This window comes from Sarcophilus harrisii, chromosome 2 (assembly GCF_902635505.1).
Source record: "Sarcophilus harrisii chromosome 2, mSarHar1.11, whole genome shotgun sequence".
NCBI lineage: Eukaryota > Metazoa > Chordata > Mammalia > Dasyuromorphia > Dasyuridae > Sarcophilus > Sarcophilus harrisii.
The window spans coordinates 643762621-643785200 of record NC_045427.1 but is presented as its reverse complement, the minus strand read 5'-3'; the positions used below and the strand labels follow the sequence as shown (position 1 = coordinate 643785200).

At 40.9% G+C, this 22580-nt stretch overlaps 1 protein-coding gene across 3 annotated transcripts in view; it reads left to right on the top strand.

Moving 5' to 3' along the window:
• BICC1 (BicC family RNA binding protein 1) overlaps positions 1–22580 on the top strand; it is a 254358-nt gene that overhangs the window by 229717 nt on the left and 2061 nt on the right. For 2 of the 3 annotated variants that reach the window (XM_003755073.3, XM_031956957.1), the window contains 3 exons: positions 2997–3153; positions 10889–11049; positions 16253–16352. In XM_003755073.3, coding sequence (XP_003755121.1) covers positions 2997–3153; positions 10889–11049; positions 16253–16352 — 418 coding nt within the window. Of the gene's footprint in view, positions 1–2996; positions 3154–10888; positions 11050–16252; positions 16353–19458; positions 19539–22580 lie in introns of all 3 variants that reach the window. The other variant, XM_023506771.2, reaches the window with a different exon arrangement.

Here is a 22580-nt window from a genome sequence, read left to right as displayed (position 1 = left end):
AGAGAAGTGATTTATCCATGATCACATAGTGGCAGAGCTGAGATTTATTACAAAAAGAAAAAATTCTAACCTCTCCCCACCCTAACCCCCACCTCAGCACTCTACAATGCATAGAGTATCATCAAGGATGTTTCCAGGTCCACTTTGTTCCTCTGTTAGCCATGACCAGTCTGTATAATTTTTTAGAGATGCATAGTCAGAGAACAGGAAAATCCTCAAACCCCAGGGTCCCCCAAGCCCACAAACTCTCAGCTTAATGTGCAGCAGCAGCCCCCAGGCTTAATAACTCATGGCCATAATAAAAAGAAGGAAGCCTGGAAGTGAGATTCTGGGCATTCCTAATGTCAGTTCTTTGGGGAAGGCAGTTTCCTCATTGCAGCCCTGCCACAGCTGTCCTGGAACAGCTGCTTTTAAACACCTGCTCACATCTGGCTTTTCAGTGATCCTGAAGGGGAACAAGAGAAGCTCAAAGTCTTGGAGTCTAAGCCCCATGGCCTGCACAGGGGAGTCAGTCGGCTTTGCTGAGGGGAACTCAGACTAGGAGGCAGGGGAGAGGAAGCTCCATTGTCTTCCTGTTACATCTGGGGCCATTATTTTCCCTATTTTACAGATGAGAAGTTAATTCACTTATCTAGGATCACCAGGAAGTATCTGAATCCCAACCTTTGTGAGACAAAATCTAGCGCTCTATCCACTATTCTTTCCTAATTCTCTGCATTAACAAAACATGGATGTCAAGGTTCAATCCCTGGTGCTCTTCAATTGTCCTTATGACTTTACACTGAACCGTAGGTGACATCAAATTGCCTGCTGGACTTCATTTGCTGTGCATCCCATCATTCCCTTTTCCACCCAGCTCTCTCTCTGGATTTCCAATTAGGGTCCATGACTCCAACAGTTTTCTATCAGATTAGGGGCAGAGGATCCCAGGACTGCAGCTGGGAGGGGTCTCAGTCCAACCATTTCATTTACAGATGAGCAAACTGAGGCCTGGAGAGGTGAAGTGGTTGCCCAGGTAGTAAATTGGCAGAGTAGGAATTTGAACTTGGGTCCTCTGATCTCAAATGTTGGGCTTTTTCTGCTATCCCACGATTCCTCCTTAAATGAAAATAGCGCCAAACATTCTCCTGTTGTCATTTACTCACTTCTTCGGTCTCATGGCCATTGCTAAGATGTTTTTCTTGAAACAGTGGTGCATTTCCTTCCTTGCTGGATATCATGATTACTTCTTCCTTGGGGAGTGGGGAGCAATGGAACCCCTCCACAGTCCTGCTCTGGGTCCTCTGCTCTATCTTGCCTCGCTCAAAGCTCTCATCTGCCCCTAGAGCTTTAAGTATTCTTTTAGGTGGAGGATGTTCCTTTAGACTCAACATCTTTCTTCAATGTCTGTCTCACTTCTCTAACCTACAGGAGGAAATTTTCACTTGAATGTGATATTATTATTTTTCCTCCCCCTTTAAAAATCCATATTATATTACTTTCTTCTGTTTTTAGGAACAAAAACTTGGGTCCATTTTCCCCCTTTGATACATGCTAGCTCTGTGAGCAGAGGCAAAGCAAAACTTCCTAGTGTTCTGGAAGATCACTCTCTGAGTCCCTAGGTTGGAGAGAGGGCCTCCATGCAAAGGGAAGATCCCATGCCACTAATAACTGTCAGTTATGGGATGCAGATCTTTCCCCAATATCTACCCCCAAAGTACAGCTTTAATCTTTAAGAGACTGTCAGAGTTAATGTCATCAAGTGGGAAGCTACAGGATGAAGACCATTGGCTTTGAGGTTTGAATATTTGGGTTCAAATGCCAGCCCTGCCACTTATTAGTTGTATAACCTTGAACAAATTTACCTTTCAGCCTTAGTTTTCTCAACTATATAATGAAGGGGTAGGAATGGATTTTTTTTTGGTGGCCCTTTTTTTCTTTTAACATTTTATTTACTTATTTATTTTTTGGCTGAGGCATTTGGGGTTAAGTGACTTGCCCAGGGTCACACAGCTAGGAAGTGTTAAATATCTAAGGCCAGATTTGAACTCAGGTCCTCCTGACTTCAGGGCTGATGCTTTATCCACTGTACCACCTAGCTGCCCCCATTTTATTTTTTTCTAGTTGCATATAAAAAATCCTTTTAGCATGTATTTTAATTTTTTTTTGAGTTTCAAATTCTCTTTCTTCCTTTCTCTTTTCCCTCCTTCCTAAGACAACAAGCAGTTTGAAATAGGTTATACATATACAGTCATGTAAAACATATTCCCATATTAGTCATATTGGGATAAAAAAAAAAGAATCTCACAAATAATAAAATGAGAAAAGTATGTTTTAATCTGCAGTTAGACTCTTCTCAGTTCTTTCTATGGAAGTATGTAGCATTTTTCATCATGAGTCTTTTAGAACTGTATTGCTGAGAACAACTAAGTCATTCACAATGGAGCGTGGTACAATATTGTTACTGTGTACAGTTTTCTATTAGTTCGGCTCACTTCATTTTGCATCAGTTCATGCAAGTCTTCCCAGATTTTTCTGGTACCATCTTCCCTTCTGAAACCATTTCTTATAGTACAGTAGTACCCATTACAATCATATACCACAACTTCTTCAGCCATTCCCCAATTGATGGATAATCCCCCTCAATTTCTAATTTTTTTATTTCCCACCATAAAAGATCTGTTACAAATATTTTTGAATAAATAGGTCCTTTTTCTTTGATCTCTTTGGATATAGATTTAATAGTGTCATTGCTGAATCAGAGATTATGTATTTTATAGCCCTTTGGATATAGCTCCCAGTTGCTCTCTGGGATGCTTGGATCAGCTCACAATCTCACCATCCATGCCTTAGGACAAGATTAGATTTTTAAGATTTTTCAGGAAGTTAATTCCATAATAAAAGTTAGCTTATCTTCTGGGGGTTGTAGTTTTCTCTTCCTCTCCATCCTCCTTTCCCTCAACCCACAAATTAATTTATTCCTTATTGTCTTTCTTTGGATTCTTTTTTAATCGCAGGGATCATCAATGTCTCTCTCACGGTCCAATAGTCGTGAACACCTGGGAAGCGGAAGTGAATCTGATAACTGGAGAGATCGGAATGGAATTGGCCCGACTCCTCACAGCGAATTTACGACTTCTCTTGGAAGCCCCAAACGCAAGCAAAACAAATCAAGTAAGTTTCAGCTTACTTGAAAAGCTCTGGCTTTCCTCTTGGTCTGTGAATTGGATCTTTCTTTTTTTATTATTTTATTATTCTATTAGAATTTCTATTATTTCTATTAGAAAATAATCACTTGTTAGATTTGTTGATTTCTTCCTCGTCTGCTTTCATCACTGTCTTTATTTACTTGATATTTTACTTTATTCTCTGATTGCTTTTCTGAATAATTTGGACATTCTTGGGGTTGCTCCATTCTTGTTTCAGGAGCCTTTGAGAAATTATTGTAATAGCTTTACTTTCTTCATTATATTTTAATTAAGTTGCTTTTATTGTGAAGTCTTTATTCACTGAGAACATGGTTTTCCTCTAACATGCTTTTATTTGACTAAGTTTTCTGCTCTCAGAGTTTTCTATGGGGTTTGCTCCAGATATACTTCCTTGCTTCTTTTCTAAGGGCTTCTGGACTTTCTCTTTTCCCTATAGCTGCATTTTCTTTTATATGTTGTCTCCTCCAATTAAAGGGTGAGCTCCTTGAAAACAGAGACTTGATTTTTTTCTTTTTGCTGAAGCAATTGGAGTTAAGTGACTTGCCCACAGTCACACAGCTAGGCAGTGGTAAGTGTCTGAGGCCGGATTTGAACTCAGGTCCTCCTGACTTCAGGACTGGTGCTGTATCCACTGTAGCTGCCCCGTTACTGTTGATTTTTAAAAACTCTTTGTTTCCTCATCGCTTAGCACAGTGCTTGGCACACTGTAGACACTTAGCTGACTTTTCATTCATTCGTTTACAGCAAAACTTTTCTTTTTTGAATCCCCTTTCTATTCATTTTCTCTTACACACTCAGGACTGAACAAGGTCTTAGCCTTCGAGGCCCAAGGATAACCCATTGGGATGCTGCTACAGAGAGACTTGTTTCCTTGGGTCTCTTTTTGAGCAATCCAAGTATTCTAGGTTTTCTCCTCTCTGAAATTGGCTTTCTTAATCCCTCCCTTGACTTCCCAGGACTATCCCCTCGCATAGCCTGGATCCCCTCACATGGACTCCTGCCAGCTTCTGGGAAGGGGAGGTGTCTCTCCTCCTTCTGGTGCTTGATTTCCCTAACACTCAGGTTGGACCATCTCAGCCCAGTACTCATAAAGTTCCAGTGTCTCCCTCTTAACCTGCAGGGTTAAAAATCATGCCTCTGCTTGGCCTCTGAAGCCCTTTGCAGCCTTGCCCTTCCTGCTTTTCTAGCCTTCTTCCCCATTTCTGCGGTTTAGGGACACCACTTTCTGGGCACTCCTTATGCTTCATACTTTCTCTACCAGTCTCTTCCCTTCTTGCGGCCTCCGATTTCTCCAGTGAAGTCCAAAGAAGGAACAAAGAAAGGCCACGTATTTGTCCAAGCAAGCACAGCCATGCTCTTTGTGGCAGCAGAGACCTGGAAACTGAGTCAGTGTTCATTGCTTGGGAAGAGCTGTGGTACTGAATGGAACATAATGTTATTGCCAGTATGACATGGGAAGGGTCAATCATTTGGGTCTCATGTAGAGAAGATGTGTCTGGTAGCCAGTCCTTCAAGCACTTCTAGGCTGGGAATCCACTGAAACAGGTTGTGAGGGAAAAGGAACAAAGAGAGAGCCAGGAGCCGAAAGTGAACTCACATTATTCCGGGATGGCAAAGAGATGGGCTTGGTAGGAGGAGAGGGGTTGTCCACTCATCAGATTCTCAGTCTGATGATCGAGAAGGGACCCTAAGAATGACTGAATCTGCACGCAGATGGTGACAGAAAGTGGATAAGCCCAACTTTTCCCACTTTCAACCCAGCATGCTTTGCATTGGCTCAGGCTGCCTCTTGGAACTGATCCAGTAGTAAATAGTCAACCTTTCTAGAGTATTTTATGATCTGGAAAATACTTTACTCATATTACCTCACTCAATTTTCATAACAATCCTGCAAGATAGATGCTGCTATTATTCCCACCTGATCTTTGAGGAAACTGAGGCAGGCAGCGGTGAAGTGATCTGCCCAGAATCACAAAGATTGTAAGGGTCTAAAGCAGAACTGAAACTCGGATCGTCTTTCCTCCAGGTTAAGTACTCCATCCATTGCATCATCAGAATGTAAAAGGCAGGAACTGCCTTTCTTTCTCCTTTCGTTCGTGCTCCATCTCTTAGCACAGTGCCTAGAACATAACAGGAGCTTTAAAAAAATCCTTCTTCACTTGACTTATCATTGCCTCTCAAGGGGAGATTGAATTGATGCTGGGCTGATAGTGGGTAGAGAGACATGAATATGAAGTTGAACCATCTGGTTCCAATAAAGGATGTACATTACATTTCTATGGCTGTCATTATACAGGCTAAACAATGTAGTATTGGGCATATATATACATACATACATATATATGTATGTATTTTAAATAAATCAAATATTTGGAAATTAGGGTTCATTCAAGGACAAGCAAGTGAAAATAGTTTTATTCTGAATAAAACCCAGATCTCAAAGTCCATGAAGGAACACCGTATGACTGATCTGGGTGATTTCTCTGTGTTTTTCTGCCAAAGACTGGACAAGAGGGAAAGCAAAAGGGAGTTAAGTTAGCTAATGGAAAAACATTCTGTTTAAGGAGTTGTGACTTCCTCTCCTCATCCCTTTTAAGGATTCTGCCGTTTGGGTGCTGGCATTCAACAGCGAGCTTAAAATGTCATTAGTTGTGGCCCACCCTGAACAGTCTGCATCATGATGAGACAGTATATACCTAGCACTTGCTTTGTAAACCACGTCCCTATGGGAATGTAAGCTTTTTATGCTGTTAACATTAGTGACGGGCTTGTTAGAGTTCAGAAGCACTTCAGCTTTTGTGTATCACGGCCTCCTCAGGGAGAAAGATCCTTTCTGAGAATCTTCTTATGAAAAAATGGAAAGAAATGCTTAATTCGAGGTGACTGAATATACAAATGTATTTTTTCCTTCCCATCCAACTTCACAGATCTCCTGAAATCTACACAGGCCCTAGTTCCCTTGGGAGGGCCACATACTCCTCTCCAAGGACCAGTGGGCAGATTGCTAGGCTAGGTCCTTCTGACCCTTTACTCCCTGTGTGACAAGTAGCAGCCTTTCCAAGGCTCATTTCCTTATAGAAAGGAGATGATGGAATTCCATCACCTCATTGAGTTATGGCGAGGAGGCTGCTCTGCAGCAAGCATAAAGTCACAGAGAAATGGGAATTATTGTTAAACTAATTAATGGCCAGACACTGCATCACCCATAGTCTCAGGAAAGCTCACAGTCATGACCGTCCAACTAGAGAACGCTGCGAGAGCTCAGCAGGCACTTCCTCTGGGGCACTGATTTCTGGTGAGGACTTGGAGCTTCAGCGGGGAAGAACTGATCCCATCTGAAGGTCTTCAGAGAGCTTTCTCTGCCTCGTTCCTCATTAATCCTCCTTGTTTTTAATTATTTTAGCTTTTTATTTACAAGATATATGCTTGGATAATTTTTCAGGATTGACAATTGCAAAACCTTTTATTAACCCTCCTTGTTAAAGTGCGTGCCCCAAACTGGCTCCCGGAGTCTGAAGTGCAGGTGATGCTGAGGGTCTGGCTGTCTTCTCTGGCTGAATCCTGTAAGGCCCCTGGCAAAATGCCCGCAAAGTCTTGCTGGCTCCTAATTAGGATGGAGCGTCTTACCAGTAACCAAGAATCTGACAAGCCGGTGTGTTTAACTTGACAAGCTGCTAACTTTTCCTGTTTTAAAAAATACCAGTGTACAAGTCAATTATCCTCTTCTCAAGCAGCTCATTGGTAGCAATGGCTAGAGGATCCTCCTGGGGTTAGACTTAGAGCATATCCTTGGAGATCGTCTCATCCAACCCATTCCTTTTACAGATAAGGAGAGCAGGAGCAGGGAAGGGAAACGAGTCACTTCCAATTCTGACTCTCCCCTTGCTCTTTTCGGTCACCTAACTGCACCCTTGGGACCTTAGCCCTAGGAGAGAGTTGGGAAAGGTCTGATGCCAGTCTCCAAGATGGACAAGTCTGGGGATGGAACTCTGATCCAAAGGGCTATTGTCAATTAGTCTTCCTGACTCACCTTCAGTGAGCACCAGCACTGACAATCCCACCGTCCCACTGCCTGAAGAGAACGCCAGTGCCATCGCTTCTAATCCACACCTCAAGAGGAGTTCTTGCTAAAGTATCCGCAACAAAAGGCTATTGAATTTTGGGTGGAAAGCCTTTGGGAGGTGTCCCACTCCACTTTCTGGCGGCTCCTGGGGGACTTGTTTTTGTCTTTGCTCTCAACAGAAATCCTTCACTCCTTCCAGTTCCTTTCTATTGTTCCTATTTTGTTCTGAAGGGAAACCAAGTAAATATAACCACTCTTCTAGCTAATAAGACTTTCAGACACTTGAGGTCCACTATCATGCCCCAGCTACATCTTCCCTTCTCTTGTAGAAAATTCTGTTCCTTTAACTTCCCCCTGAGTGGCATTGACTCAGGGGGCTTCAACATCCTGGTCACCCTCGTCCAGGGATTCGCCAACTTTTCAATGCCTTCCTTGAAATAAGAAATCCAGAACTAAACACAGTTCTCAGATTGGATCTGCTCGGGGTACAGGGCAGTAGAATGATCAGCCATTCAATTAGCAAGTAAATATTCAGTACCTACTAGTTTCTAGGCCCAGTGCTAAGTAAACACTTAGGAAGGCAATATCCACTTTATGCCCTGCAGTGTGCAAACCTCCCCAGCCAAGCACCGCAGGACTTTCTTGCTCTCTCGCGGCAGCCTTTTGGGGTTATCACATCATCCCATTAACTCAAATTGAACTCGAAGTCCAGTCAACCCCCTAGGATCTTCTCATACAAATGGAAAAAAGACCTGGCTAATAATTGCCTCGTTGAGGGAAGCTCAGCAATGCACTAATGAAGATTCAAGGAGATGAGAGGATTCTTAAAATTAAAGCATGATTCAATGAATACAGTCATTTATTTGCTTTAACAGGGGGCTATGATGGAAAAAATATTGAACTCAGAGGCAGGCTATCCATGGGCTTGAAGCCCACCCTCTGATGCTACTGCCTGTGCGAACATAGCCCCTCTGAAGCTTATTACTCAGCTGTAAAATGAGAGCATTGGGCAAAATGACTACTGAACTTTCTTCCAGCTCCATTATGATAATCCTATGTGCCTTTAAAAATAGTTTGAATTCTGCTTCCAACGCTAGCCATGCAACCTCAGTTTCTTCATCTTTAATGGAGTAATTATGCCTCTAGTAGTGACCTAAGGGAGCCAGAATTTATTAAGCAGCCATAATGTACCAGGTACCGTGCTAAGTATTTTACAAATATTACCTTATTTGAAACTTGCAAGGTGGTTGTGAACTTCAGTGAGATTATATATATTAAAATCCTTTGAGAACATTAAAGCACTAATAAAGGCTAGGTATCCATCATCATCATCATCATCATCATCATCAGTGCCACTGAAGTTGGGGTTCTCTGTTTTTCATGTTTGATGTTCAGAAGTGTTGGGCATCCAGCATCTCTCGTCATCCTGATCTGGGTCTTGCTCTTCCTCATATAAATCCAATTCATTTGCAAGCCCTTACATCCTCACCCTGATGTCCTGGTCCTTGAAGATGAAGGATAAACAACAGGAACAGCAGTAACTGTTTTGGTAAATAAAAGCAGCAAGGTGGAGGGATGCAAAATTGATTGAACGAAGGAAAGGTAAATTACAGAGCGCATGGAATAATAAACATGCAGGATTAAGACTACTCTTCAGACACTTTGCCAGAAGAAGTTAACAGGAATCTTCTCACAGACTTTCACAAGACTCAGTCTTGCGTGACAATGTCCAATATTGAGTGAGGGAAGAACTTAAATGAGATTATCTGTCTTTCCTAAAGCAACAGCTAGACAGGGTCTTAGCAATGATGACTTCAGAAGAAGGGGTAAGCACAAATTAAGTGATTGGTTCTTTTGTTACAAAGACTCCACAAGAAAACTTAGCTCAAAGCGCAGTCCACCCTTCGTAGTGTCTTGTGCCATGAGTGGCTCTGTTGCAGGTCAGCTGCTTGATTCACAAAGACAAGATGGCTGAATTCAAACATTTGATGGATTCTCAAATGGAAGAAGGATTAGACTTACTTTGCTTGATCTTTTCTAAAACAACAGCACAGGAGAGTCTTAGGTTAGAACTTAAAAACAATGGGTGGAATTTTCAGAAAGGCTCATTTGAGCTCAATGCTAGAGAAATCCTTCTTAACATATCAAGACTTTCAAAGAACGGGCCCCTTTGCCCCAGGACAGGTGGACCTTGGATGAGCATTCATTGAGTACATTGTAATGGTGGTTCTTGTTCAGGCGTGGATTGGGCCAGAGGCCCCGGGCAAGTCAATAGTATCTTGTGTGTTTGATTCAGCACATATCTATTATGGATCAGCTACTAGACCAGATATTGAAAATATAAAAATAAAAATGAAACACCCCCACTTTCAGAGAGTTAATTCTTTGAGAGATTAATAATGTGTTCAAAGAACATGTCAGCACAAGTTATACACAGAGTGAATAAATTTCTGATTGGAGGAGAGACCAGAAACAGGACATATCAGTTAAAAAGAGACATGAGCTGGATCTTAAAGTTGGGTAGTCTTAAGAGTGAGCACATTCCAGGAATGAAGGACCCTTTGTACAAACATCTGGAGATAGGAGATCACAAGGTCACAGGACAGGAGCTAGAAGGACCTGAGAGGTCATATCTCCAAGCTTCTTTTGGAGATGAGGAAATTGAGTTGCAGAGGAATTAAGTCACTTATTCCCTGGTGTATTTGTATGGAACATCCAAAGCAGGATTTGAACTGATGACCATGAAACCATTATTCCAATACTTGCCATTTCCTTGTAGTGAAGAACAGGTAGACCCCACTGACTGGAATATAAAGTCTGAGAAGGGAAATACCAAGCCATGCTGGAAAGGTGCAGAAATAGGACCATCATGAGCCTTAAATTAAGGTCAAACCAAAGAGCAGTACTTTTAGTACTGGGGGGCTACTAGAGCTTCTTGAGCTAGAGAGTGAAATGGTTAGACCTAAAGGAATATCTATTTGGCATCTTTGTGGAGGATGTCTATGAACATTTGTCTTGTGAAGGGAATATGGTAGCTTCTGATTCTATGGAAATTCCCAAACCCCAGAGAAAACTAGATTGGGTTATTGGGGCCATTGTGTCTCTCAGAAGGAACCTGGGATTTGTGTCTTTTGGTTTTATCTCCAGGGATACCCCAAGTTCCATTGTAACTCAGATTTTTTTCTCCCAAGCCCATCTTTAAATTAAATTTAAATTAAAGAATTAATGTTTCTGAATGCCTGGTGAGAATATGATTAATTACTATAACTGCAGATGTTTTGTGGTTAAATTACTGGCTCCCAAGTGTAACCTTTTAAATGGCAAGAGCTTCCTGAGAGCAATAACCAGCACACCACTAATGAAAAGCCAGCTTACTGTGGGTCACGGTTTTCTCTATTCTAGTAGGCTGATACTCTTGTCAGCTGAACAATGGGGAGCAGAAATATGAGGATGATTAAAACTTTTAATTAAAGCATACTTTAAATGTCCAGGTATTTAATTTTAATATCAAGCATCTCTCTCCCTCTCTCTCTCTCTCTCTCTCTCTCCCCCTCTCTCCTCTCCTCTTCTCTCCTTCTCTCTCCCCTCCTTCTCTCTCCCCTCCTTCCCTCTCCCATCCTCTTCTTACCCCTCTTAGCCGAACACTATCTCAGCAGCAGCAATTATATGGACTGCATTTCCTCGCTGATCGGAAGCAATGGCTGTAGCTTGAATAGCTCCCTCAAGGGATCTGACCTCCCCGAGCTCTTCAGCAAGCTTGGACTGGGTAAATACACCGATGTGTTCCAGCAGCAGGAGGTCAGTCTTTTTTGCTTTCTACTTATTTGTAAAACATCTGAATATTTTGCATATGTTTATTTTTAATACATATCATCTCCTTCTATAGAATATAAGATGTCAAGGACAAGGACAGTTTCAATTCTGTCTATATAATCCCCCAAACCTGGTATACATAGGGGTCTAATCAATGCCTGTTGAGTGAAGTTTTCAAATCAGCTCCTAAGTTTGGGGTTCTTGGTCTTTCATTGCTGTGGAAGCCCTTTATCATATTGAAGAAGCCTATACCTCCGAGTCCGAATGTTTTTAGTTAGATAAAATATATAGAGTTATAAAGAAAAACAAAAGCCAGGGGAAATAAATAAACAAATTTGTATCTATATCTAGATATATATTATATATATATATTTATATCATATATATTACATATATTTATATAAATATAGATAGATATCTCATCTAAGTCCATGGACTCCAGGTTAAGAATGCCTGATCTAGAGGGATAAGGCAAAGATCCAGATCCATTACCTTTCCTGGGTGGTGCTTGGGCTGTACCAGGTTTTCAGATATTTCCTTTTTAATAGACTGCCTTCTCTAGTCACTTGGCAAGCACAAGTACGTTATATAGGTTGTCTAGCAAAAGAGTTCCACCAAAGTCCTTTCCACCATTTTCTGTGCCCAAAGATTTCCTTCCTCATGGGAAAAAGCACCTTCAGAATGACCAAAAATGCAAACTAAACAGAAAATTCCCTATACAAATGGGAACCAATCCCTGTCCTCAAGGAGCTTATATTCTATTAGGTGATCAATGACTGTAAAACATATATGAAATAAATTCAAAGTAGCGTGGGAAAGAATGGGTAAATGAATATGAATAACTGGAGATTAAAGAAACTTCTTCCAGAGGTGATGAGCAAGAGCATTCTAGGCACAGGAGGTTGGCTGTACAAAGACATGGTGGTAGAAATTATCATACATGGGAAGCGTCAAGTAGTCCAGTTTGGCTGAGACATAGAGTGAATGGAAGGGTATGATATATACACATATGCATATATATACATAAATACATACATATGTACATACATGTATGAGAGAAAGAAATAGAGAGAGGAGGGAGGGAGACAGACAAGAGACACACAGAGAGACAGAGACACTGGGAATAGTCATCTAGCGTCAATCATGAAAACCTTTACAAAGGCACTCTTTATATTTTATCCTAAAGGCATTAGGGATCCCCCCAAACTCCTGTTTCAGTAGGAACACTGTCTTTGCTCATCTGCATGATGGCATTTCTACATCCTCTGGAACAAAATGGCACCGGCTTTATTCTGACTTCCATATTCCTTCAGCTTCATGAGCCATGGCCATTTTCTGGTGAGGTCCTCCCTTGGGTATCCGTCCCTCCTCCATGCTTCTCTGTAGGCAGACCCTGGAAGGACCATTCGGGGTGTGGGCAGAACATTTGTGGGACTTCTGTTCTTCTGTCCTCACCCATGGGGTCAGATATTAGTTCAGAGATGGCCGATTTTATCATTTTGCTTCTGAGAGAATAGCTGACTGAGTCAGCAATTCCCAGCTGTGTGCTTCTCAGTGAGAAAGCCTAGATTTTTATAGCCCAGCTTCATGCCACAAATTCAGTTCATGGTTACATAGTTCAATAAATTATTAAATTTAATTTCCAAGTATTTTTTCCTTCCTTTGTTGGAGAAAGGAGTCTTTATGGGGAGAGAACATGTTACATTTCAGGGCATCGGCTAGCTTTTTTCCTTCAGGAAATCTGTTAAACCTCAGCTCACCAACGATTTTCAAAGATGGCAATATTTTCATCAACACCCTTTAAAGATTAGCCCTTATAAATGATTTCTGAGATTCTTTCTAGATCTAAAAGTCCATTTTGTGATTCTAGAATTCTTATCTCCCTGGGCTGAGTATTTGGGGATTTCTTTTAGGAGAAATTCAGCTGAAGAAGGCACAATGATTTCTAAAGCCCCTTGCTGTGTCAGAGTCAGAGTTTAAATGGCATTGAATGATCCTCTGGACATTTTCCCTTTTTTCCCTTAAGTTTTATTCCACCACTGGGGAAGAACAGAATGAAGATTTCATATAGACCTGCTTAGGGAAGAAATAACCAGCGTATAGGACTTGACTCTGGAGATGATAGACCCTGTAACAATCCAGAACAAGTTCTCTTTCTATCATTTGATTAATCAAGACAAACCTATTACCTCCACATTGATCCCTGATGACCTGGAGACATTCTAGAGTAGTGATATAATTCAGATAGAAACAGGGATCATCAAGCCTTTCTTAAGTGTCACTGTGGCCTACAGATTGATTTAGAAAGCCAAATATGGTGACACATTATTTTTTATTGATACATCAATACATTACAATCAGGATTCTATTTTAATTTTAATTTAATTAGCCAAACCTCAGAAGCAGTGTAGGCTATGAGTCTGACACCTCTGCCCTGTGTGAGCTTGAAGTAATGTCTGAATAATCAAGGAAAGATACAATTAAGTACAGTAGAATTGAATTTTGAGAACTTTTTGTTTTTGTATTTTAGCAAATTGAAAATTGGTCAGCCCCTTATGGCATATAATGCTTGAGTTTGATACTTTGGACCTTTGATTTTATTCTTCTATCAGTGAGGATGCAAATCTTCCCTATCTTTTTCATCTTCGGACATTTTCAAATATATTTTCTTACTATAAGTTATAGATCTGCCCTAGTAATTACATAGTGTTAACTCACTGATTGTATAATTTGTTAACAATTAACAGGGCTGAAAAATAGTTAAATATTTCAATAGAATATATTGGGTGGAAAAAAAATATCATCTAGAGTCAGTGGTAACCATCAACTACATCTCAGTCCAACAATTCAGTTCTCTCAGGATGGGAGCCAAAGTGTCTCAGTAATTCTCTTTAGGAAATCTCTATAGTATATCTTCTGCAAAAATACCCTGAATTAAACTTTCCCCGTAATGTCTCTTAGGCTTTTTCTCCTTAACACTTAAGTCATTCATTCTCTCAGGAAGAAATTTATTCCTTTCCCCTTCAGTCTCTCATGTCTCTCTCCAGCCATGACAATTGACTGTTGTCACTCCTCAGAATGACAGTTAAACTACTTCTCCCCCAAGATCCCATTCCCTCTTTAAAATGTTGTCACAATATCCATCGTTTCTGTGAGATGGGTTCTTGTATCTTAATAATAGTCTCATATAAGGAACAAAAGAATAAGAATTGAAATCCCATGTAAAAACCTCAAACTGAAAACAAGTTGCAATTTGATTAAAAATATACTTTAACAAAATAATGAGTCAATGACTCATTTTCTTTCATCTCGTTTTATTTGCAATACTGTTTAATTTTCCCCTCAATTTACCATTGTCAGAATACATGTTCCAATTGTGTGTTCTCTCTGCATCAGCTTAGGAGTTCCCTTCCCATGGTTCATCATAGTAATTAATACTCCATGTGTTTTTAGCTCCTCTTTGTTAAATATTTGTATTATTTTGTTATAGAAATTTCTTATATATTTACATAATTTATATATTAATACATAACATGGTAATTACAAGATATATTTTATGTTAAAATGATATAATTTATGATATATTTAATATGTAATATACATGGCAATTTATTATATATATTTATAATCATTGATTTATTATATTTAATATGGTATATATTTTATGTTAAAATATGCACAGGTTCTAATTTTTGTTGTTATACAGATAGATCCTCCAAATATTTTTGGACAACCGGATCTTTTTGTTGCTTACTTTAATAAAATCCTGTGGATTTAATCTCATTAGTGAGATCCCAGATCAAAGGCTCCAATCTGTAACACAAGACCTTTGCCAACAGCCTACTTCTGTAGATGTGCACGAGTTTGTCTTTCCAAATAAAATGCAAGCTCTTTGAGGGCAGGAACCATTTCATATTATTTTTGTATCTCCTAGTGCCTAGCGCAGGGTTTCAGCTTGATAAATGCTAATTAATTGACCAGTGGATTCTCACAGTCTCAGATAATGAATGTTATTGCTTTTACTCATTCTGTTGACTTGACGGGATTCGGTGCTATCTTGTGATCGGGTGATTGGTACTTTGCCTTTCTCTAATTATTGAAAGAGACTTACATAACAGCTTTCCTAAAGGGAAGAGTAAGTCTAGTTTCCTACTAGCAGTATCCTTCAGTCATGTTTTGAGGGTGATGGTAAAAGTATCATCCAGAATCTTTCTATCCTTGCAGAAATTTCCCTTGTCTTGGAGTTTACTAAAAATCAGTCCCTGGGTACCTTTAAAAATGGTGTCACCACCAGCACAGTTTTTCTCTGTATGTACTCAGGCTTTTTCTCCTTGATACTTAAGTCATTTAAGCTCTCAGGAAGAAATTTCTCTTAGTCCTTTCCCCTTCTGTCTCTCAGAGCCTCTCTCCAGCCATGACAATCCCCCAAATGCTGACAGTTCTCAGAGTGATACTTTAACTATCTCTCCTCTAAGATTCCATTTTCTCTTTAAAATGTCGTCACAATTTCCTAGTCCTTTTTTTCTCCTTTATTTTACATGCCCCTTTCTCATTTTGTTTCATCAATGAGGTGATGGAGCCCAAATGTGGAGTGCGGCTAGAACTGAAGGTGATGGATGGTCTATCCATCAAACAGTTGGGGAAGACAGGAGAGAATAGAGTATACTTATGCACTCCTGGTTATTGTAGTGGTGTCTGACTCCCCGTGACCTACTTTGAGGTTTTCTTGGCAAAATTACTAGAATGGTTTGCTATTTCTTCTCTAGTTCATTTTATAGATGAAGAAACTGAGGCGGTCTCGGTTAAGTGACTTGCTCAGGGTCACACAGACAGGAAGTGTCGGAGGCCAGATTTGAACGCAAGAGAATGAGTCTTCCTGATTCCAACCCAGCCCTCTGTCCACCTGGAAAGAAGCAGTTATTAAATGTCTACTATTGCTAGACACTCTACTAGGTGCTAGAGATTTAGGAACAAAAATGAAATAGTCTCTGCCCTCAAAAAGTTTATGTTATGTCAGGGGGAAAAACATAAATCTTTTAAATACAACCAAAGCAAATATAAGGTGATTTGGAAGAGAGTGAGAGGGAAGAAGAACTAGCCCCTGAAGAAATCAATTATTTACAGACCAGTCTTTAAGGGGATGAATCCAATGTTGCTGACGGAGCTTCTCTTTGTTTTATGTCCGTAGATTGATCTTCAGACATTCCTCACCCTTACAGATCAGGATTTAAAGGAGCTGGGGATTACAACTTTTGGGGCCAGAAGGAAAATGCTGCTCGCCATCTCAGGTAACTATGACAAAGCTACCAGAGGTCCAAGATGCCCCCTAGATCTGGAATCTCATTGGTGTGAGAGATGCAGATGACTACCCACCAATGCCTGGCCTTCCTCTGGGGATCCTTACAGTACTGGCTGCTCAGATTCAGAGTTCACAAGCTAGGTTCTGCCATTGGATTGGTTCTCCTCCATCTTCACTTTTTTTTAAGCAATGGCAACTTCTGGGTCTACAGTTATTGATAAAGTGTCATGTGCCACAAGAACCCTCAGTTCCTGAAATCTAAGCACTTATCTTTAAAAAGTGTAACAGAACTTTTTAGAAATGCCAAAAAAGGAGATGGTTTTTTAAAAAATTCATGGAAAACGATAGATGTTGGAAAATTTGACTGTCTGTCAGTGTTTTTCCTGGTTGCTATTTTGTGTCCTGGGCAGTGACTTAAGAAACACAAGCTTCTTTATAGATAATGGGCTTCAGATCTGATGCTAAATCTAACTGAATAGAGGTTATTCCCTCTAGAGAACTCAGGAAAAGGTCACCAGGAGGTTTAGGGATTTGACAGAAGTCATAGTCTGAAAGGTTCCAGTGTACAGCATCACAAGACCGTGTGAAGGTGATGTGGTGGCCACTAATGAACGAAAGAAGAGACTGTCTCTCAATGTCCCAGGAGAGACTCTGGCACATCAGGGTAGAGAACCGAGTCTGGCCTTTACCACTACAGCAAAAGCATATACTGGCTGGTTCATTGACTTGAAGGTCTCCTGGGAGTGGATGGAATGGATTAAGATGGTGAGCCCAGAGCCTCTAAATGCACTTGGAGGATGTAAGGAAGGGGGGGGGTATAAAGGACTGAGTCAGAGAAAAAGTAAAAGGTCGCTTTTTCAGTATTTCCCGAGGAAGGGTTCAGGAGAGTAAAACTTCCCATCTAGGGGTCTTCCCTCACAACGAGAAGGAAAAAACTGAGGAAAGTTGTTTCAAAGGGGTTGGTATTTTCCTAAACTATCAGCTTTGCTGGAAACAAAAAAAAAATAAGAAATGGCTTTTTAAAATGAAAGAAAAAATAGCTTAACATTAGAACTTAATGTGTCCTAATCTATTCAAAAATACATGTTTTTTCTTAGTTCTGGTATATGGAGGGATTTAGGGTGCCAGAGTACTCGCACAAAATGTTGATCTTGGTATTTCATCACAGAATGATCTTCAGTCTAAACCAACTGGTCACTGCTTCCATTATTGACCTGCCAGGAAAGGTCACCAAGGTATTTTAGTAATTCAGTTCACCAACAATGACAAAGTGTTATGGCACTGTGTTAATGGATATGTAATGACGTAGATCATTTAATGCATCTCCACAAACCTGGCTGCTTAAATCAGATCACTGTTGGGCAATAAAACGTTCGAGGTCTAAACAGGGGAAAGAGTTGAAGGATATGGATTCCAATCCTGATCTTGATACTAGCTTTGTGATGTTGGATAAGAAACTCAGGTCTCATCTTCCTCATCTATAAAATTAAGGGGTTGGACTAGATGGCTGGGAGATCTTTTCCACCTTAGGTCTGTGATCTAATGACAATGGACATTGGGCTGGGAATGGGAATATCTGGTCTAATGTTGGCTCTGCCACTCGCTGGATATGAGAGCTTGGACAAGTCCCTCTAGTTCCCTGGGCCTTAGTTTCCTTCCTTCTCTGTAAAATAACTGTATTAATTGCTCCCTAAGTCCCTTCAAGCTATCTCTGTGCTCTTCTGAAAGTGTATGAAATAAAATGTCATACACTAATCAGCACTTGCTAAAAAGAGCATCAGTCTTATCTAAATCTTTTCATATGATTGGGGAAGGGAAGAAAACACAGAGAACATTCAGACTTTCTCTTAGAAAATCCTATTTGACTATAGGCAGTTTTCTTTCTTTCATTTCTTCCTTCCTTTTTTTTTTTTAAAACTTCTTTTGTGGTTTGGAATAAATGTAATGAGCCCCCAAGAGGAGCCCCTGGACAGAAACGAGCTGAGTAAATGGATTGAGTGGCCATTTCCCACCTCTTGTGACTCTGCATCCTTGAAAGCCAATGAAACTAGATCCACTCCACGGCTCTGCTGCTTCTAATATGTTGGCGGAGCCCAGCTGTTCTATGGCATAATCCAGAGAAGCTTGGAACTGTCTTAAGTTCTTCTTATTGAGGAGGGGTTCAGAAAGTTTTCGGAGTTTCTGCTCACGATACATGCCAGGGGAAAGTCATCACTTAATTTAGTGAAGAACTCCCTGGCACAGACCCTGTAGCTTGTGGGATGCTTTCATCAGAGGTCACTGTGTCCCTAAACTGGTCAACAGGTCCATGATAATGTCTTTCCCCAAAGAGACCAATTGGGGAAAGAACGTGGCTTTTGGATGGCCTGGGAGAGCTTTATATGACCTAGCCCAGGGAGAGTTCCAAAGTGCTCATCCGCTTCTGACAGGCAGGGAGGACTTTGAATTAGATGCTGTTTTTGAACACACTGACAGCATGAAGAAGACACTTCCTTAAAGTGTGATTTGTTCTCCTTTGTGGAGAACTTAGAATTAAACTTAGCGGCTCCTTTTGTCACCCACTTTCCCAAAAAGCTGGAATTTCGAAGGCTTCTTTGTTTAGCAGGGTCCATCTGATCGGTTGGTGTTCCTCAAAGGAAGGTGTTTCCAATTTGACCTTTAATGTAGAAATCAGGATGGATGGTGGGAGGGACAGAGGGAAAACACAGGCCTGGGATTCAAGCTTCAGCTGTGCCATTGTAGTCTTGGGCAAGGCACTTCTTTTTGCCTCAGTTTCTTCTTTTGTAAAAAAGAAAGTTGGTCCCTTCTGGTTCTAAATATTGTATCAGGTTAGAAAAGAATTGGGGCCAGAATGCTTTTTTTTTTTTAGCATGTTAATTAAAGGAAAAGAAAATCTCCATCTAGAAGGGATGTTAGAGAATTAAAGTCATGGTAGCAGCATCATAACCCACTTAAATTTCCTTATAAAATGGAAATTCTCACTCTTTCAGACATTGGGAGCAAGTGGCCCCCTATTTAGATAGGGCCCCAGCAAAAGCACAGGCTTCACTCCCAGCCCTCAGTTAGATCTAACATCTCCCGCCCTATTCTTTTAGTTTGTGACTCTGGTCAGATGCGCAACAAGATCCTGAGGGCGGCCAGGATTGTGTGAACCTTGGAAATACAAGGACGAAAGGTTGGTATTCTCCCAAACTCTCCCTCAGCTTTGCTGGAAACAAACAAAATTACAGGAAGAAATGGCTTTTTTTAAATGAAAGAAAAAAACAGCTTATCATTAGGGCTTAATCTGGCCTGATCTATTCAAAGGCACTTTGTTTCTTTCTTCTGGTACCTGGGGGGTTTAGCATGCCAGAGTACCCAAGCTTCTTGTAGGGGTCGCCAGCCCTTAATGCTGGACTGGGTGCCTCCGGGGTGAGGCATTTCCTTGTCAAGCTGCCAGTAGTAGTTTGTTCAAGTGATGCCCTTAGCCTCTGGACTGGACTGCATTGTCCTCCTGAGGTTCCCAGTGTGTTTCGTCCAAGGGGACAGAGTATTGGACTTGATTGTTTTCTGTCTGTCTGTGAAATCGAGGCTAGAAAGCAAGGCAGAAATAATCCTCCCTGGTCTTATAGCTTTGCTCCCCATGCATCCCTTGGAGCATCGCGGTAGCTACCATCTCTTGGACATGTAAAAGTATCCTCCCAGGAGTATGGAGGACTAAGGACGCCTGAGAGGGGAAGGAGCGAGAGCCATCACGTTGGGAGTTCTGTCTCCCAAATAGTTTCTTTTTCTTTGGGGGGATGAGGGAGGAAGAGGGATTGTAAGCAGATAGAAATATAGCATTTCATTAGGAAAGCTATCATTAACCAATGTACCAAGTGTCCATATTCCAGCAACTGTGCTGGGGCTAGAGAGAAAAAATGGAAACAGTTCCCTGACTTCAAGAAGCTAATGCTCAGTAAAGTGATAACCTCTTTGTGAAACATAAGTACTAGTTGGACCCCCAGAGATGGCTTTTCCAGCCCAAGTTCTAGTCCTTGGGACAATCTGTGGAAAAAGCTGTACCTCATTGATAGGAGTGCGCTCCGCTCTTGGACAACCCTACAGCTCCTTGGAAAGAGCTTTCTCCACCACATGTTTAAGAGAAATTTAAAATCATCATGTGTTTATTTGTGCGTGTGGGGGTGTGTAAGAGAGAGACAGAAGATCTGAAGTTTCTGCAGAACCACAAGGAGTCTCTAAGGTCATCTAGACCCAAAGACTCATTTTACAGTCAGGGAAACTGAGGCCCAGAGAGGTTAGATAATTTGTTCAAAGTTCAATAGTTCACAGTTAAGTGAATGGCTCGAAAGCTAGAGAGTGTGTGGTAGACTGAAGAATAGGATTTAAATCTCTCCCGGCTGAGAGACCTTGGGTTTCATAAGTAGGAAATACAAAGAACAGGTAACTTGTCATAAAGATCCAGTGAAATAATATGTGTTAAATATTTTGCAGTCCTAAAACTGCCATAGAAAATGTGAGTTATGGTTATTACAATTATTATTCTAACTGGAAAGCAGATTCTATGTGTAATGAATAGGGGGGACATTAAAAAAAATCTGACCCATGGTACCAATATCAAGCTTCCCATCTCCCCCAAACTGCAGACATCAGAACTAACGATGGCCCCGTGGGCCTTTCTGCCCAAATCACAGAATCTTAGAGGTAGGAGGAGCCTTCGAGGGCATAGGGCCCTTCCTTTGCTCGGAAAAGGATCCCTTTAACAGTATCCCCAGCGAGTGCCCCAGTGGCTTTAGCTAGATCCCCATTGAGAAGGAGCTTACTATATCACTAGGCAATCTATACTACTCCCTGCCAGTTAAACAGCTAGTTAAGTCAGCTTTCCTGCCTAACTGTGACCATGGCTGGGCGATGAGACTGAATACTTGTATTTAAAGGCGATGGCATATTTGCCACTTTCTTGAGCTCCATGAGCTGTCCCCACCAACTGGAGGAGTCATTGAAAGGTATCTGCAAATCCAGATGCGTTCTGGCCCTCTCATCAGGTGACTTAACTTCATAAATGAGCAAATCTACCATCTACTGACGGAGTGAGTCATGTCTTGCACATATTAAGGGCTACTATTTTTCAAATGGGCATCTATCCTGTTATGGTGGATAAAGCAGCAGTTTGTGAAAAATTACTCATGCATATATCTTGTAAATAAAAAGCTATAATAAAAAAACATTATTGAAGCCAGATTCACTGTTTAAAAATCCCCATTTCTTTCTTCATTCAGTGGACCATCTTCCTGGGATGGAGAGGGAGAGGGACTGAAATGTTTTAAAACTTAAAAGAGTTCAAATGGTTGGGTTTCTTGGAATTAGAGAGTAATTTTTACCATAATGATGGGGAAAAGTCCCAGACAGAAAAGCTCTGCCTTCCAGAACCAGGCCTTATTTTCTGGTCTCTTATTTATGATAGGCTATGAGAGTCCACGAGGCATAGAGTGGACAGAGAGCTGACCTTCAAGTCAGGAAAATCCTAAACTCAAGGCACGGCCACCCCTTATAGAGCCTGGGTGACTCTGGGCAAGTCATATAACCTCTCAGTGCTTCAGATAGCTCTCCTAACAGAACAGATTGCAAAAAAAAGATAAGGATCATCCTTGGTAGATGGAGTTTCCTCATTGAAAATTCCCCATGCTTGTGAAATCACAGGTTTTACCTTTACCCCCCACATGTTTGGGAACAAGGTCAACTTTTCATGGCTTTCTACTTTTGATGTGTGTATATATATGTGTGTGTGTGTGTGTGTATATATATATATATAGAGAGAGAGAGAGAGAGAGATAATATAGATATATGTATGTGTACACACACACACATACACACACATATATTTGTTGACCTAATCTTTGAATATATAAATAATCCAAGTCATTTCATGAAAAAAATTGTGATGTACTTCATTTGGAGCAGGAGCTTTCTTGGGCTGACAGCCTTACTACTGTGATTATTCACTTGTTTGTTTGAATTGATCAAGTGTTTTCCTGAAGACAAAGAGACTTGCAGTTGAAAGGTTTTCTCGTGACCAGTTTATGGGGGTGAGGACAGGGGTCTGGGTCCAATTCTGGGCTTTGGAAACATAAGGATTCTCTCCGAGTCCATCCTTGCCTCTCTGCTGAGCGCATTTCTACTTCTCATCCCTTTATATTTGGCTCGAACTGTCCAAATATTATCACATGCTTGGCCCTTA